General features: G+C 44.8%; 2 protein-coding genes across 2 annotated transcripts in view; one reads left to right on the forward strand and one right to left on the reverse strand.

The window, feature by feature from the left end:
* The window catches only part of FAM185A (family with sequence similarity 185 member A), a 37139-nt gene extending 19196 nt beyond the window's left edge, over positions 1-17943 (reverse strand). The window contains exons 1-5 of the mRNA XM_081023779.1: positions 17805-17943; positions 17139-17660; positions 15951-16060; positions 15566-15658; positions 7116-7254 (exon numbers count right to left, since the gene is read on the reverse strand). Of these exons, the coding sequence (XP_080879905.1) occupies positions 7116-7254; positions 15566-15658; positions 15951-16060; positions 17139-17604 (808 nt within the window). The 5' untranslated portion in view covers positions 17605-17660; positions 17805-17943. The remainder of the gene's footprint in view (positions 1-7115; positions 7255-15565; positions 15659-15950; positions 16061-17138; positions 17661-17804) is intronic.
* A 128-nt stretch (positions 17944-18071) lies between these two features.
* CCDC146 (coiled-coil domain containing 146) overlaps positions 18072-19317 on the forward strand; it is a 41606-nt gene continuing 40360 nt past the window's right edge. Inside the window, exon 1 of the mRNA XM_080972057.1 lies at positions 18072-18216. The gene's annotated coding sequence lies outside the window, so the exon portion shown is untranslated. The remainder of the gene's footprint in view (positions 18217-19317) is intronic.

The following is a 19317-nucleotide window of genomic DNA, read 5'->3' on the forward strand; positions in this document are numbered from 1 at the left end:
ACCAAGTCAAATAGCCTAAAATGAAACTATGACGCCTAGAATGAAGCAATGGGAGAGCAGGCCCAGATCTGCAGCCTTTGTTGTTGTTGTTTAGTCGTGTCCAGCTCTTTGTGACCCCATGGACCAGAGCACGCCAGGCACTTCTGTCTTCCACTGCCTCCCGCAGTTTGGTCAAACTCATGCTGGTAACTTCGAGAACACTATCCAACCATCTCGTCCTCTGTCGTCCCCTTCTCCTTGTGCCCTCCACCTTTCCCAACATCAGGGTCTTTTCCAGGGAGTCTTCTCTTCTCATGAGGTGGCCAAAGTATTGGAGCCTCAGCTTCAGGATCTGTCCTTTCAGTGAGCACTCAGGGCTGATTTCCTTAAGAAAGGATAGGTTTGATCTTCTTGCAGTCCATGGGACTCTCAAGAGTCTCCTCCAGCACCATAATTCAAAAGCATCAATTCTTCAGTGATCAGCCTTCTTGATGGTCCAGCTCTCACTTCCATACATCACTACTGGGAAAACCATAGCTTTTACTATACGGACCTTTGTTGGCAAGGTGATGTCTCTAGAATCAACCAAATAAGTCACAGCTGTGTCCCTGAGCCTTGCCCACATGACTCCTATTAATTCAGTGCAATGCTTATGTGTGCCAAGTAAATGCTGGATGTTACCAGTGTCAGATATCTGGTGAGATGGCTATAAATCTTCAGTTTTAATCATCCTGGCAAGATTTCATGCTTCAAAATAGTAAGCAATTAAAACCAGCGGAACTGAAAGCTGCCTTCGCTTGGCATGTAACTAGCTCATCTGCAATTCTGTCCAGAATCTTGTCTTACCAGGAGCAGAGCAAATGGATTTGTATCACTGAGCTGGCCAAATCTGTATTCTGCTTTCATGGTACAAAGTGGTGTCTGACAGCTGCTCTGGGACATAAAGGGATTCTGGGAAACAGGAGATAGGGTTATGTGCGTTCAGTAGAGAGTCCATCTCCTCCTGACTTCTGGTTTGCAGAGATTTCTTGTAAATAAAAGGGAGGGAGCGTGGAAAAGCTCTTAGCAGAAATCTACCTATTATAGGCAGAAAATGAAGTGCTGTACTCTTGCAGGATTCCTGATTGCACCAATGACCCTACTATGTTGATCTGCCTTCCAATTCTACTTCTACTTCCTTGATTTATGATCCCACCTGTGTTCTTCCTTATTGCGAAACTTTCTCGCTATGTTATTACACTGTGATCTATCCCAGCCTCCAACTAGGTTTTATAATTTAAGCACAACTCGCCCCCCTTCCAGAGACTTCCAAGATGTGATGCATTTAATATTTCAAGGCTTCTTGTAGCCCTGTACTTTGAGGGTCTAGCAGTGGTTCTGAGCCCTCCTAAAGTATTTTAAGGGGACGTGGGTGGCGCTGTGGGTTAAACCACAGAGCCTAAGACTTGCAGATCAGAAGGTCGGCGGTTCGAATCCCCACGACGGGGTGAGCTCCTGTTGCTAGGTCCCAGCTCCTGCCAACCTAGCAGTTCAAAAGCACGTCAAAGTGCAAGTAGATAAATAGGTACCGCTCCGGCGGGAAGGTAAACGGCGTTTCCGTGCGCTGCTCTGGTTCGCCAGAAGCGGCTTAGTCATGCTGGCCACATGACCCAGAAGCTGTCTGCGGACCATAGAGTGAGATGAGCACCGCAACCCCAGAGTCGGTCACGACTGGACCTAACTGTCAGGAGTACTTTTACCTTTAAAGTATTTTAAAAGGTCTTGCCATGTGTTTCTTACTCCGTTCTACGGCTTAACACTCCCCACTTGGAAGCTGCTGGGGGGGGGGGAGGGATGTTTTTGTGTGACATTGTGCAACCTTGGGGTCACAAGAATTCAAATGTGCCTCCCATGCGTGGTGCCCTGCCCAGGGAGGTGCAAACAACCTTAGGTATGGAAAAGAATGAGAATCCTGAATCAGCCAGGCAGAGTAGCTGGTGGGATTGGAGTGCCAGGATACTAACCACCCCTAAGTTTGCAACCTCCTCCAATAAGGTCTGGTGCCCAACTAACTCCTCCGGAGTAGCAAACTTGGTGCCTTCCAAATGTTGTTGGACTCCAACTCCCATCAGCCTCAACCAGCATGGCCAATGATAACGGATGATGGGAGGTGTAGTATGGCAACATATGGAAGATATCCCATCGACTATGCCTGGCTATCTATGCCATGTGGAAAGCTTTAGAGGCCTAGAGATTCATACTCCTTCACTCCTCTGGTAAGTCTAACCATCTGCATTCAAGTTGTGGCCAGACTGGAGCACAGTTTATGAGGTCCTTGGGGATAACGACAGTCACTCTTTGGGGAGAGGGAATTATATCTTGCAGGGTGGGGACTATCTCAGGAAGTCAGGTGATTAGATCGTGTACAGGTGTCAAGGCATTTACCCAACAGCTCTGAAGTCCTTGCCACAAGGTCCACTCCCTGGGACTTTTAGAAACCTCCATCCCAGTCCATGCTCTAGTCACTACTTGATGCTAGGGTCATGACACGTATGTTCCTGATCACATGGATCACACAGATGCATATATTGACACTTGTATGGAGATGCTCTGTATTCAGGGCCTTTCATCTACTAAGAAGACCTGACAATCTCTTCAGGGACAGTTATTTCACAGAAGTGTTTTGAGTAGGATATAACATTTCAGTTTCTTCTGAACATTAGTTCAGTTTCTGATCCCATCCTGTATGTAGGTCTCAGATTCAGACTGCGATCCAAAAGCATACTGTGCCCCTGTCAGGAGCTCAAATAAGAGGACCTTCGGATTCATTTAAGCTGCCACAGAACTACAAGTTACAGCATCTGCCTAGGAAGCAAGTATCCTCAAGTCTGGCCCTGCCCATCCTGGCTGGCCAATGGACTCTCCCAGACAGGAAGGACTTCCTGTTTCATAGAATCACAGAATAGTAGAGTTAGAAGGGACCTCAGGGGTCATCTAGTCCAGTGTTTCCCAACCTTGGGCCTCCAGCTGTTTTCGAACTACAATTCCCATCATCCCTGACCACTTGTCTTGCTAGCTGAGGATTATGGGAGTTGTAGTCCAAAACAGCTGGAGGCCCAAGGTTGGGAAATGCTGATCTAGTCCAACCCTTGGATTGCAGGAATCTAAACCAGATCATACATGACAGATGGCCATTCAACTTCTGCTTAAGAACCTCTGAGGAAGGAGAGTCCACCCAACTCCTGTGGGAGTCTGTTCCACTGTCAAACAGCTCTTACTGTCAGAAAAGTTCTTCCTGATGTTCAGTTGGGATCTCCTTTCTTGACTTGAATCCACTGATTCAGGTCCTAGCCTCCAGGGCAGCGAAGCATTACTGTGTGACCTTTCGATTCGGACTCTTGATTCTTACTCCTTGGGCCTGCCTACTCATTTGTCCCTCTTTCCTCTTTGGGCCTGACTTCTGGCTTCACCCTACAGCTCTGACTCCTGGCTACTCCTTGATTTTGGTTTCTGATAATTGCTCTTCTCTGATTCCTGCCTTGCTCTTCAGCTCCAATTCCCCAGCACATCTCCCAGCTCATCTCAGGCTGATGCCTACAGCTCATTCCCAAAGCCAGACCATTTGCTGACAGTCTTTTAGAATGGCATGTATTCTGTTCTCCACTTTCAAAAACCACATTGTTTTGTAAAAATATTCAGATCTTCTCAAATAAGATTTACCACCTCATTTGGTTTATGGACTTTCTAAAGATACCCATAAAGAATGAGAAACATTTTAAGATCAACAAAGGTCTCGCAAATCACATTATCTGAAGCAAGTTCAATATGCTGCTTTAGAAGAATTGTGTGGTCATATAATTGTTCCACCAATACCAGTGCTTAATGAAGCCTATAATTTTTATGCTAACCAACCCTCAAATCGAGATATTCTGGGGAGAGGGAAAAGTCAAATTCTAGCCAAATTGTTTATTCTGAACTAGTGCTGACATCCAGGAATTACAGAGGTTGGGCAATGTATCATTGATAAAAGCAATTCAAGCTTTCTTCATTTTTGCTCTTTATGAAAACCGGAAGCATTTTTATAAAGCCCACATTTTGTTTATCTGTACATAGTAAGATACAAGTCTAAGTTTCAGGATCAGGCTGGGACAATATTGGTTCCAGAACCTGATGACTATGTCTCTGCTGTGCTATACAGTCGTACCTTGGATCCCAAACACCTTGCAAGTCAAACGTTTTGGCTCCCAAACGCCACAAACTCGGAAGTGAGTGTTCTGGTTTGCAAACATTCTTTGGAACCCGAATGTCTGATGTGGATTCCATGGCTTCTGATTGGCTGCAGGAGCTTCCTGCAGCCAATTAGAAGCCACACCTTGGTTTCCGAACATTTTGGAAGTCAAACGGATTTCGTTCGACTTCCAAGGTACGACTGTATTCTTTGAGTTTCTGACTTAGGATCATCATCAGATGCAAGATTAAATACAGAGGAAGGCTCCAAGATACAAGCTCAATAATCCATATTGCTTTTAGCCATGATGTGGGAAGCCACAGATATCTACTAATGAGCAAAAACAGAGACATCTGAAAATACTTAGGTTTCCTTCCATTTATGTTGCAAGCACTGCACAGAGAGATGACTCTGAGCTTGTTGGTGTTGTTCCTCCCCACCCCCAGTTCTATGTAGATGGGTCTGTGGCTACCAGATACCTGTCCTACTCCACCCCCAAAATATATGCCTAAACTGGTTGATACTTCCAGAAAGATTTAGGGTGGCCCATTAGAGGCCCCATGACACCATCTGGAAGGAATCACCACTCATTGCAAAACTCATTCATTTTCTATTTGCTTTTTCTACAGCGTTTTAATTTCCCATAAAATATGAATACAGTAAAATAAACACATTCACAGTGCATTCCTTGACACATTAACTCTGAAGTAAGTCCTACTCCATTTAGTGGAGTGTATTCTCAGTGAGGTGTATATGACTGCAACTTCAATATGACTTACTTCTGAGTAGGCATGTATAGGATTGTACTGTCAGAAGTATGTTTCATTTCTGATGACTCTAAAACTTTTTATAGAAAGAACACTTGTTTAAAATAACAGAACGTCCCAATAACATTTCACTAACAGCATTCTGAAAATAATCATGGAGCAATGTTAAGGTTATCTTGTTTAAACTGGATACAACTCTATTTGCCTTTTTACTGCACCCTGGAAGAAAAATACAACACATTTTTATAGGAAGTGTTGTAAAAGTAACCTAAAACACAACACAAGTACGAAAACAAGTTTAAAACATCCATAATAGGCCTTTGTGAACAAATTAAGAACCTATTAGTTAGGAGCTTCGAATTGGACACTGGCAAATTTACATCAGTGTACTACATGGCAGCTAAATATAGTTCATACTTCCACAATTTTTAAAATCAAGTTGTATTTATTTATTCATTCAAGACTGTGTGTGCCCAGTCAGCCTGGCTCTATTCTGAAGGCTGGGATGACAGCCAGGAGTTTAAGTTAGCAGCCAGTTCACTATGAAAAAATAAAGAGAGGCATACATCTAGGGACTGGGGTGGGTGGGGCAGAAAGGACTAATGGCATTTGAAGCAAGATGGACACTTGTTGGGAGCTGACAGCTTGGTGCCATAGTGCTGAACTTCTGTGGCCTTATAAAGATGGGTAGTTTTCAGATTCAGTATAAGCTTCTGAATCACCAAGGCTGAATACCTCAAGCCCATGGAAAGTCTGCACACCAGGAGTGGTAAATTATGACTAGAGGAACTGCACACCCACACTCTGACCACCAACCTAAGCAACATGAAGGATTAGTCATCTGCCCAAGAACAGATGAGAACCACTGGACCAACACATAGGATGCTCTTGACCAAGAATGGAATTGGCAGTGCCTTGGTTGGAGTGCACCATGCCAGCCCAAACACCCAGAGAAATGTTTCCAACAAATCAGCACAAACACAAGTCATCGTGACACTAATTTGTATCAAGAGACACTAACCCCGCTGATTTCTGCAAAGATTTAGATCCAGTTCATAAGGGAGAGCTCCAAGTTCCTTCCCAAACTGGGAATATACATGGCCCCAGGAAGGGCAACACTGGCACAAGAAAGAAGCATGACATTTTCCTAGCCCAAATATTTCCACTGCCTGTCGTTGCTAGAATGGCCACAGTGAAGCAGCATTCACATATAATTACAGTAATGAAGGAACAGATCCTGTTTATGAAGAAAATATTGTTATGCCAGTGGAATTCCTCTAGCTAAGAGTATTGCGTTTTCCACCTATTGTTGGTGTAGTTATAGGGTACTTCCCTTAAGATACCACTTTATCTATATAATATTTTAATGCAATCATTTAACCAAAAAGCTATAGCTTGCTAATAGTGGCTGTCAGTGTAATAGTTTATAGTTTTGAGTATGGTTTATTAATCTGCCATGCCTGGAATTAGGTATGGCTGCAATCCTATATACACTTAGCTGGGAGTTCCACTGGCTGTTTACCACAGATCAGAAATGGTATCACCCTGGCCAAGAAGATGCCAGCACGCTTAACAAGCAGAGCCAAAGAAGCTATTACAGGCAAGAAGGCCTCCTTTAAAAAAACAGAAGTCTTGTCCAAACAAAGAGAACAAAAGGAACACAAACTTTGGCCAAAAAAATGCAAGCAGACAATAAAGATTGCTAAAAATAATTTGAGAAGCACATTGCTAAAAATACTAAAACCAACAACAAGAATTTCTTCAACTACAGTTGTAGCAGGACATCTGCTAGGGAAGCAGTTGGGCCCTTGGATGATAAGGGAATCTGAGGTGTGGAAAAGGAGGATAAAGTGATTGCACAGAAAGTGAATTTTTGTGTGTGTTTGTCTTCATAGTGGAAGATAAAGGGCAGATCCTGGTGCCTGAACTAACTTTTGCAGGAAGGGAGTCTGAGGAACTGAGGCAGATAGTGGTGGCAAGACACAAAGTTCCAGGCCTTATTGAAAAAATAAAAACTGACATATCGTGGCATTTAGCTGGCATGTACCCAACAGTTCTCAAAGAACTCAAATGTGAAATTGATGACCTTCTATCACAAATATTTAAAAAGGCATTTGCTAAACAAAATGTAGCTCTAATTGCAGACCAATTTGCTATCTTACCATGAACATTCCCCAGCAGAATGTCACCAGCTGTTGAAGAGAGCAATGAAGATTCTGCATAAAGATATTTGGCTTTTAATAAGCCGTTTTTGGTAGAAATGTGAATAGATGACCCTTGTAGCTTTTCTATATTCACACTCTGTAAAAGGGGGAAAATGAATAAATTAATATAAGAGAATTACAGCCAAGAAACAGACAAACATCAGTTCATCTTAATGATATATTAAGCTACATCTTTCACATACACATGTTCATAGAGCTCCAGATATCTGCTAGCTAGAATCTTCAGAATAGACGGGAGGTGGGGATGAATATTCATCCAAGGATGGTATAGAATGTCTCCAATTGGTTTTATTTTGCAGGTAGGATTCGGGCCCATACTGTAAACGTAGCCATAAAATTAAAGCACTCTGTCACAAATCCACTTTAGAAATAGAACTGGACTTTTTGCAGGTTGGAAAGTGAAGGGAAAATGCATTGAAAAGTTTAGAATGAATAAATGACTAACAAGAGGACGTAAAAACACCCCACAAGCAAATCGGGAAATGCAGAGTGAATGCTCATTGTCATATAACTGCCCCACAAACAAATCAGAATAACTGTTCAATAAAGATGGAGTATTATCTAACCATGTAAGTCTTGTGCAAGCAAATCAGGATGAATGCTCAATAACTAGATTGTCTGGAGAAGCCCATAGAAGATATTAACTATAAAAGGTTGAAATTATTGTTCAAGCAGAAAACTGAAGCAGAGGGAGGAAAGAAGGTTATCCAGTCACTTTTCCACCACAGAAGTTCAGAAAGCGGTGACAAAGGAACATCAAATACACAATATACAAGCAAATGCCTGATAATGTCAGTGCCAATGACTGAGGAGAAGTGAAGCTGTACCTAAGCTGAGGGGAAGGGTGAAGACAGCATGAGATTCTGTGTCTGGCTCCTCTCTGCACCAGTCCCATGTGGCTTGTCCATGTGGAAACCTGGGAAGCTAGTCAACTAAATTTTACTCAGTAGATTAAGTAAAATTAATGGCTCTAACGTCATCATGTTCACTAATTTCAATGGGTCTACTCTGTGTAAAACTTAATTGGCTACCGCAGTTGATACCTATGGTTCTCTTCACGTTGTCAACAAAGACAGACAAAGCTTGCAGCTAGAAGTTATGCACCAGAAAACAGGTGCATTGATTTACAAAATTACAGTCTGTGAAATTTCATAACACTGAATTAGCATTAGAGGTTGAAGTACTCCCTTGATGGTGGGACAAATGGCCAGAACTGTGGTTGTGGGCATGGATAACGTATACAAAGGAGAGTAAGAAGCTAGAAGATATATGGCACTGCAAGTAAACAGGTAAAGCAACATCTACTTTTTTGAAGAGTCTGCTACGTTCATGTAACAGCTGGTCGCAAAAAGTGAAAAACTCATTGCCTGCAGCAGAGCATTTGACTGGAACTACAGTGGTACCTCGGGTTAAGTACTTAATTCATTCTGGAGGTCTGTTCTTAACCTGAAACTGTTCTTAACCTGAAGCACCACTTTAGCTAATGGAGCCTCCAGCTGCCGCCATGCTGCCAGAGGACGATTTCTGTTCTCATCCTGAAGCAAAGTTCTTAACCCGAGGTACTATTTCTGGGTTAGCGGAGTCTGTAACCTGAAGCGTCTGTAACCTGAAGCATATGTAACCAGAGGTACCACTGTACAGCTTTAATGATTGCTAAAGCCCAGTGTCACCATCAAGGCCCAGGTGTGTGGATTTCTGTCTCTAGTGCAGTGGTGGGAGTATTTTTGGCCCAGTAGGCCAGATTCTCCTGTGGCCCAATTTCAACAGGTGGGTGGGATAACCCACCTGCCAACCACCTAGCATCACTATGGTATCATATGACTGACAGGTGAGTTGCCTCACTTACTTGTCAGTCCATGGTGCAGCACTTCCCAAGAGTCCAACAGCCACCTGGTTGTTGGGTGCTTGCGAACTGCAGAGAAAGGGGCTTTGCTGCTCTTGCAGCAACAAGCAGTTTGCATTGAAACTGCTGCTAAAATGGAGGAAAGAAACTAATGCAGGCTTCCTCAACCTCGGCCCTCCAGATGTTTTTGGCCTACAACTCCCATGATCCCTAGCTAGCAGGACCAGTGGTCAGGGATGATGGGAATTGTAGTCTCAAAACATCTGGAGGGCCGAGGTTGAGGAAACCCGAACTAATGGCTCAGCCCCAGTTGCCTCATTGGCTGCAGCTGGAATAAATTAGCAAGCTCTTGGGAAATCAGAACAATTTACATCAAAAATTCAAGAGCCTCAACACTGGAGCTGTTAGCTTAGGTCTTTGGTCTTCCAGCTTGGCAGTCCATGGTTGTACCCTGGACTGCCTTCCTAACCTGGTTGGTATTCTGCCTAGCTTGTTTGCTTGTGCTGGAGAACAAGGGCTATATTCAAGAAATGGTCTGGCATTGGCTTATCCCAGGAATCCCTGGCAAAAGTATCACTCTGCAAGGATGCGCTTGGGCACACCATCTGGTTTTGATTTGGCTCTGGCCACAGCACAGTTTTGTCAGTGTGCCTGACAAGAAGACATATATTATGCCTGATTGTTGCAAAAGTGTAGTAAGGCTGGAAAAGCAAAGGAACAATAACATCTACAGAATATCTGAAATCATGACCATATGATTTCAGCCCTCCCACTCATTCATGATGTTAGGGTTTCCCTAAAACTGATGCTCTGTAGAAGGCTGCCAATAGTGGAGAAGAGGGTCAGTAGATTAACACCAGTCTCCCAGCAGGATCAAATGGTGGCTCAAGACAGATGTGGATGGAATCAGCTGATAAATTCTCCATTTTTTAAGAGACGAAGAAGGATACAGCAGGCAGCCAGAGCAAGAGCCAGGATAATAAAAGTCTAAAGATGTTTTACCAAACGAACAGTTTCTACAGTCACATTGGAACTATTGTAAACACGAAGACTATAATAGATACTAATACCTTATCAAATTTAATTGTGTTCTACTAAGCTCGGTTTGACTTATGCTGCAATAAAACATTCAGATGCTTTTAATTTTCCGGTTCAGTCCTGTCTCATATGCAATTTTGTGACCCAGCATGCCTATCTGATTTAAAGCTGTGTATTAATTTGGCTTAAAATCTGCTCTAGCATTTCAGCACGATCTATCACAGCCTTATAAAATGAAGAACTGTATGATGTAGTCAAGCTGCTGACAATTCCTCCGAAACAAAGAAGACTCTCGACCAGATGCTCAGCAACGCATCACACCTCTCTACGGAACACAGTATCTCTTACTTTCAACCACTGTTAAGCAAGACTCGGGTATCAATTTGACCCCATGTCAGCCTGCTTATGTGTACGTACGCCAGATAACTGGGGTCAGACATCAGCACTGAAAAATCATGCAATTACTGTCTACAAGGCAGTTTAGCGCTTCCATCCCTTGGTCAGTTGGGTACACACACCAGTAGGTACGATGTGATAAGGAGAATTGGGTGGGGAACCACATCTGAAATGCCAGTGGGATTTTAGTCTAGCCCAGGCTTCCTCAACCTTGGCCCTCCAGATGTTTTGAGACTACAATTCCCATCATCCCTGACCACTGGTCCTGCTAGCTAGGGATCACGGGAGTTGTAGTCCCAAAACATCTGGAGGGCTGAGGTTGAGGAAGCCTGGGCTAGCCTCTCTGTGGAGAGAGGCAGCCCCAGGAAACAGTTGCTGCTTGTTTTTAGCTGCTAGTTGGGTTAACCCCATTTTATTTCTTAAAATTAAAAACAAAGCATTTGAATTAATCTGCAGGTTTTTAAATGTTCATCCCAATCTCTCTCTCTCTGTCTCAATGTTTTAAGCATTTGCCCCAGTGACTGAAGTAGAAAGTGTCCAGTTTCATTGCCAGGGGAATTATAATGCACAGCTACAAACCTCTGACAGTCTTGGTTTACACTGGAAACGCTGACAGAGCCCTAGCTACATAATGATGACTGTAGTCGATGGAACAAAATTGTCATAAAAGCCCACATGGCAGATAAAATACAGGCTGATTGCTAACAGAAATGGCTCTTCGAGAAAGCAAGCCAAACTTCTTCCTCCAAAAAGTTGGCTGCTCTGCTATTGTGCTTGGAAGATAAGTGTTATACATGTCAGTTTTGACGCTTAATTCTACAGCTGTGATTTTGCTGGTTTATATGTAGGGTTTACACACCGAGACACACACCACAGAACATTATATGGTCACTGCAAGATAAATTAGTATATTATAAATTCTATGTTTCTCATCTGGATAAAAAAAATCTTCAAAAGAACATGTGAAGTTAATCACTAGCATACAAATCAGGTCTGTAAACAAAGGATGAGAATACACTCAATGAAGGGTTACTGCGCAAAATGCAATCCTTTGTCAATTTCTTCCTCTTTCCTCCTACAATATTGAGGCACTGTTAGCTACATTGTCATTGTATTGTACATTTCCTCATGTATGAACATATCACTGGTGAGGAAGGGTAAAGGTAAAGGTAAAGGGACCCCTAACCATTAGGTCCAATCGCAGACTCTGGGGTTGCAGCGCTCATCTCGCTTTATGGGCCAAGGGAGCCAGTGTACAGCTTTCCGGATCATGTGGCCAGCATGACTAAGCCACTTCTGGTGAACCAGAGCAGCACACGGAAGCACCGTTTACCTTTCCGCCGGAGTGGTACCTATTTATCTACTTGCACTTTGATGTGCTTTCGAACTGCTAGGTTGGCAGGAGCAGGGACCGAGCAACGGGAGCTCACCCCGCCATGGGGATTTGAACCGCTGACCTTCTGGCTCTGTGGTTTAACCCACAGCGCCGCCCGCGTCCTTGGTGAGGGAGGGTAAATGAGCCTAAATGCTATGGGGCCAAATGTTTGGCAATGTCCCCCAGTCAAGCTGAGCCTTCCCCAATCCAGTTCCCTTCAGATGTTCTTTACCACAACACCCATAATCCCCAGCCATTGCTCATGCTTGACTTGGGATGATGGGCATCCCAAAGCGTCCAAAGCGTCTTGAGGTTGAGGAGGGTTGGTCTAGCGCCACTCACTGCTAAGTGCTGACATGATGTCGCTGGCAGCTGCAGAAGTGACTAGTGGGGGCAGGCAAATCAGCTCTGAATATCTCTTTGGACCCAAGACCTGATGCAGCCAACCTCCTGCATTGCAGGGCAGGAGGTGGACTAGATGAGCCTTGGGGTCCCTTCCAACTCAACACTTCTATGACATTGCCTTACAAACACTGCTAAAACTGCTTTGTATACTAAAATATATTTATACAACTTAAGCAAGTTTACTAAAATTAAGTCGCACTGAGTTCAAAAAGGACTTCGCAGCAATCTGATACACCAGACGTCTCCATCCTGGGACCATGACTCCACCAGCTCCAGCCAGTTTAGCAAAAGTAAAAGTTGATGGGAATTGTACTTCAAAATATCTGGGAAGCACCATGTTGGGGAAGGCTTCTGCAGTTGGCAGTTACCTGGGAGTAAAGGAAGTCAATGGGGCTTCGTTCTGAGCATAAATGTATAGCATTTCAATATGACTCCCTAGCACGGTCAATGTTTCAGCTTGCAATTATCTACGGATCATGTCCAATTCTTATTTTCTAGACTTTTCCAGTTTGATATGTGAAATTTTTCACGCCATTCACTTTTGTTTCCTGATTTCCACTTCCTGAAATATGGCAGCCCTACTTTAGTATCTCCCAGCCAGAACTGGAAGTGTGTATTTTCCTATACTATCTATTAAGATTCTTATGGCTACCGCAATAACCCTACTTATTGTACTTTCTTGCTTTATCAGAGATTATTACATATGCTGAAATACAACTCCCGGCTGTCTTTTAAAACAGCTGTATGTTAACACAACAGTGAGTTCTTCACCCAGTGTACAGTGGAACCTCGACTTATGTACGGCTCTACTTACATACAATTCCAGTTACGACCTTCAGTAGGTGCTTCGACTTATGAACTTTCCTCTAGATACAAACAGAGGCCTTGCCAGCAGCCCAGAGCTCTCCCAGCCAGCTGTGGTGCAGTGCTGGGGCCTCCGCCGCTGGGGAGAGGCCTCTGGTTTTCCGGAGCTCACCCCGCCAGCTGCGGAGCAGTGCTGAGGCCTCTGTTGCTGAAGAGAGGGCCCCCATCCCACCCCCAAAGCTGTGGAAGAGGTGCCGCCTGCAAGAGGCACAGCAGGGCACACTGAGGCCCCAAACCCTGCCGAGGAACCAACCTGTGAAAGTCCGGAGAAGAACCTGGCCTGGCAAGAAAAAAAACTGACCCTGGCCAAAGTGAATCAGGTCCTTACTGACCCTTGCCCCACCCCCAGCTTGTAGCCAGATAAGCCCACCCACCCTCAGTGCACGTAAGAAAAAAAATTAATGTTAATTTTTTTCATCTACAATACTGTCTTATTTATTTTATAGTACAGTACATTGATTATCGCCTTTATTTTATGGATCTATGGTCTCGTTAGAAAGTAAAATCTGTGTTAAATTGAACGGATCAATTCACTTTTCCATTACTTTCTATGGCAAAGCGTGCCTCTACTTATGTATGTTTCTAGTTATGGCCGGACCTCTGGAACAGATTATGGTTGTAAGTAGAGGTTCCACTGTATTCTCAACAAAGTAAAATGAAGCAAAAGTCCTATAGCCAGGGCTTACTCCCTTGTAAATGCAGTTAGGATTGCAGCCTTAGTCTCTCTGATCAATTCATCTTGGCTGAGGTAAGCCAAAGGAGGTCGCAAATAATCTCTATGCTCTTACAAATTCACTTTAAATTATTTCCAAGGAACTAGCTGGAATTATTATTCCTGCAAGCAATTCCAGCAATAAACTAAGCACACTTGAGATATCGCTCTTTTCTTGCAGGCCTTGAATGGATGGGAAAATTCTCTGCTGTCTACCTATGAGATATTTATTTACCCCTCGGTGCTGCTCAAGTCAGGGTCACATTATACACATCTCAAGGAACAATAACACTTTCCAATAACAAAGCAAACAAGCCAAAGGCGCCATCTTCTGGAAAATACCTGGAACTAACTGAAGTTTCAACACCTCACCTGCATTTCCACAGAAGACGTGAATTTCAGTTGTGTTTACAATACTGTTGCCTTGGGATAATTAGGGGGAATTAACATCCATTGAATGCCATCTCAGCCATGTGCCCATTTAAAAATTATGGCCCTACATTTTGAGAATAGCTTGCCTACGACTGGGATATTAAATCCAAATCTAAAAGCGGATTCATTCTGCAGGGTTTAACTTCCACTTGCCGAAGAAGTTATACTGAAAGCAATTTGACATTTGTAGAGAAAAAGGAAGCAACAGCATAATGTATGTGTCTAATTTCAGAGACCTATAATAGAAGCACGTTCAGCTCAAATTCAGTTGCTGGAATCGCAATCACTTTTCACAGAGTCAACTTGTTGTTGCATTATGCTAAATGGGGCTTGCCCAAGACATTTTGCTGCCTGAGGCAAAGGGAAAGATTGTGTTCAACACACACAAACACACACCATTCCATTTAGAAAAGCTGCCCAGACTGGCTGTTGAATTTTTGGCCTCATCTGCACCATGCATTTAAAGCAGTATCATAACACTTTAATCAGTCCTGGCTTTCCCCCCAAATAATCCTTGGAAATTGTAGTTTTTTTAAGGGTGCTGAGAGTTGTTAAGAGACCCCATTCCCCTCTCAGAACTACAGATCCCGGAGTTTCCTGGGAAGAGGGATTGTTAAACGACTCTGAGAACAGCAGTTCTGTGAGGGGAATAAAGGCCTCCTTACAACTCACAACACTCTCAAACTAAAATTTCCAGGATTTTGAAGGGAAAGCCATTACCGTTTACAGTGGTATGATACTGCTTTAAATGTATAGCACAGATGGGGCCTTAGTTCAAGATTGGCAATGCGACGGAATTCCACCATTGCATCTGAAGACAACAGGGTCTCTTAAGGGGTGTGGAGAAGGACATGAAGAGCACACACAGTTCTGTCCACTCCACACCCCTCAGCATCTGCCACCTGAGGTAGCTGCCTCACTCTGTCTCACAGTAGGGCTGGCCTTGATGCTAAATGTAATAATATTTGCTTTATAATAGGCATTGCTAGTTTCTACAAATAGGTTTTCCACTCCACACCCTGGTCTATCCAACGTAGGCGCTATAACTTTAACTTCAACGCAAGCAGGTGCAGTTTTCCCAGTCCAGAGAGACAATGAAAGGAGAACGGTACTTGCTGAATTTTTCCTGCCCCACAGCTGTCAAAGACACAAAGCCTCTGTCTGAAAAAAAACCTGCAATAGTCACAGAACTTGAAAAAGTGAAGACACATATTCTCACGAAGATTTTAAAAGCCCATAATGTTATTTTTGTAATGTATTTCTTCAATGTATTTTATAGGTGACCCAAATAATAGTAGTCCACACATTTTAAAAATGCTTACACTTTCTTGTGACACATGAATATCAGCATTTCCTTGAAGAGTTCCCAGGCAGATAACTTTCCCTCCTTTAGCTTGAATGTCAATTTTCTGACTCTGAAACAGAATTGTATACATGTTAAAAGAGTTCAGTTCTTATTTTTTTGAAGACAGTTATGATGGGCCCTAACTAGGATTTCACCTGCATCTCTTGGCTGTTATTATGGAAAGTGATACGTCAATTAATTCTTGCAGGACCCACAATTATATCTGCATGGCTAAAAGAGTTCCAGGTCTGAATTTCTACTTATTATGCAGTTGCAGGAGAGGTCCCAAGAAAAGACTTGCAAAAAATATATACAAGAGGATAGAAAACACAACTCTTGTACTCTTGTATCTATACTGGTACCTTTATTGACCGCAAGATGCTCGTTCCCTTTTCTGTCTCTATTCTGCAGCTGTTACATTCAATTTTCTCAGTCTTCACACAGCCATTCCCTGTTGTCTTGATATCCAAGTCTAAAATCAATTTTAAATAGTGGAGATAAATAGAAACAAATTCAATGCAAAGCAATCTAAAATTTTGGTTTCCTTTAGCAAAACAATGTAACAGAGTGAAAAAAGAAGCACCCCACTTTCAAAGCATGTCCTGAGTCCCCCAAACAAACAATTAGTGTCACATGTCTGCATCTGAAGTGTTAAGGAAAAAATACATATTACAGCGATGTGTAGGAAGGACAAGGAATATATTTAAAATATACCCAGGTTACGGAGCCAAATTATTAGCAGTTATGACATGTGTACGCTACTCTTCCCCCAAGGACAGCATATATGGAGCTTATCTAATGATTTTATTGACAATAACCCTGTGAGACTAATAAAGACTGTGACTGGCCTAAGGTTACATGTTGAGCTTTGCGAATGGCAGGATTGGAATGCAAGTTTCCCCAATCCAAGTCCAACAGACTACCCACCAAGTGACTTCACCATAATAACTGTCAAAGAAAGGAAAGATGCTTTCTGGGTTTAGCCTGGTGATAGTAGCAGGAAAGAGAAAAGCTGAGCTGACTAAACAGCTGGGATTTAGCCAGCGTTCCTAATTTTGCCAAGACATCTTCCTGAACTCTGGCCTTGCAGCAGAAGCTTTTGAGCTGCAGTAGTAAACATTATGACTCCTGTCAATAGCAACACTGGGTCTCTTATCGGTGTACAGTGGTACCTCGGGTTACATACGCTTCAGGTTACAGACTCCGCTAATCCAGAAATAGTACCTCGGGTTAAGAACTTTGCTTCAGGATGAGAACAGAAATCACATGGTTGGCAGCAGGAGGCCCCATTAGCTAAAGTGGTGCCTCACGTTAAGAACAGTTACAGGTTAAGAACAGACCTCCAGAACGAATTAAGTTCTTAACCTGAGGTACCACTGTATCTGCAAAAGCTGGGAAGTAGCAACTTGAATGGGCCACATTATCTACTATGGCATGCCAAACTGAAATTCACAGCTGAAGAAACGGCCATCCTAACCGCTCACCACAGAGCATGGGGCACTTCTTAAATGTCACAGCAGTGCCTCTTTTTGACCAGTTGCTGCACATACCAAATTTTACGGGGGTCCTCACATCCACAGAGACTGCGCTGTCCATGTCTTCTGAGATTATCGTAATCTCCTTTCGCACCTCATCATACTTCACATGCAAACTATCCAAATCTGCACCCTGCACGGGGCCAGCGGTCGCCCCACGCACCGTCACGAACACCCTGTCCGCTTGGGGGTACTTGTGTGGGTCCAGAGGGTGCACAGAGACATGGCAAGGGAGCCGTGCCTTCAGGAGGCCATAGGGGCCAACAACCAGAGTCCACTCCTTGAGAGGCTTGCTGCCCTTCCGCTTGCTCGCTTCGGACTTGCTGCAGCGACAAGGACTGGCAGCAAACCAGCGAGGCTGCTGGCAGCTGCCAGTCCACGACCTTCGCCCAGTGACGCCTTCGCCCTTCAGCAACCGATGCCAGCTCCCGGCCACTGTCCTCGCTGCCGTGCACCAGCCTCTTGGGGCCACAGGCCGCATCCTGCACTGCCTTGAGGCTGCTTTAAGGGGTCCTTCTGACACGCAACACCCCAGCCCTGCAAAGAAGAAAATGAAAGTGCAAAGGGAGAACTTGCGCTCCAGGCTCTGGGCTGGGCATGGGACACCCCCTTCCCCCCCCTCCCCAAGACCCTTTAGGGCAGAGGTATCTGCATTACGGGGACCCCCCTCTGCCCACTTACAAACCCATCCTGGAAGTTTCAAAACAACAAGCGCAGAACCGGTGAGCTGTACTAGCAGCGATTGGCCAGTCCAGTGGCGCCGAGGTGGCTGCTGGGAATTGTGGTTCTCTGCTGACGTCGGAGCGTTGACGGAGCCTGAAGGCCGAACTACAAGTCCCGAGAAGCTGAGCGTCTCCCGGGGAAGCTTTGGCCCATGAGCGGCTGGGGGAGGCGGATGTCTCCCTGCCTCCCTCAGGACAGGATGGAGTCTTGCGGCTGCCCAATAGGAAGCGCGGAGGGCGGGACTGGAAGAGGAGAGCCGGTCTCCATGGCAACGCAGGGCGCTGACGGGGCTCCAGCCTCTCCGGCGGCGGCGGCGGCGGCGGCGGCGGCGTCGAGGTTTCCCCGGAGGGAGCGGGGCCGCGCGGGGAAGGTAAAGGAGCAGGCGCGAGCTGGTTTAAAAAGGAGGGAAGGAAGCCTGCTCTGGGCGCGAGGGGAGGAGTCGTGGGATTTGAAGAGATGGAAGGGGTCCCCGAGGGTCATCTAGACCGACCCCCTTCAGTGCAATGACGCGGGAGAAGGAAGCGGAGCAATGGCGTCTGGAACTTGGATTCGTCCGCCCCAGAATGTGTTTCAAGGGCACAAGCAGCCCAGAGAACCCCACATCCCCCTCCTTCCCAAAGCACTTCCTCCCAGGGGGCGGCCAAACCTCGAAGAAGCTAAACATGCCGGGGGGGGGGGGGGCTGAACAGGTAACTAGCTGGGAGCCGCATATAGACCACCCTGAGTATACCTATGGCCACCCCCATCCAAGCGGGGGCAGCTTGAATAAAATATTGCCCCACAAGATGCGGCACACACACATGCCCCATCAACTTTGGGGGGGGCACACATCCCTCAAATATTTTATGGGGGGGGCAAAAGAGCCTCAGCCCCTAGGAATTGGCTCCCATGCCACCATCTGAAACAAAGTGCTACCCCCACCCCCACCCCATCGCCAACTGTTCTGAGTCCAGAGAGTGGGTGTCCCATCAGACCCATAGGTATTTAAATAAAAAGCTAGCCAGCTCTCCTGCCACTAATGCAGAAGGTGGTTTTAGTGGGTGGGAGTATAGTTCCCAGGTGTGCATATGTGTTAGCCAAACGAGGCTGCTCCATGGGTCAGGATTCTATAATTATCACATAGTGAAGCTAACTGACTTTAGCATGCTGAAGTAATTGCAAGATGGCTGGGTGGACTGGTTCTTCTATAACTTCCTTTGGGCCCCCATCCTTTCTCGCAGATCCCCCCCCCCCCCAACATTTGGAAACAAAGTGGAAATAGAAGTAGAAAGGGTTTCTCAAAGACTGCACTTGCAGTTGGGTGGCCAGATGGGAAAAGGGACAAATGACACCCAATTCAATTTCCTCTCCTACACAACTTTTAAAGCTGCAAGAGCCCTGGCCTCTTTTTCATTGGGCCCCCCTAATGTGTTCTCTCTGTTTATGAAGTGTTGACCAAGTAAGAAATCTTGGGTTGCAAATAAAGTGTTGT

Source organism: Podarcis pityusensis (assembly GCF_964106645.2).
Source record: "Podarcis pityusensis genome assembly, chromosome: 10".
NCBI lineage: Eukaryota > Metazoa > Chordata > Lepidosauria > Squamata > Lacertidae > Podarcis > Podarcis pityusensis.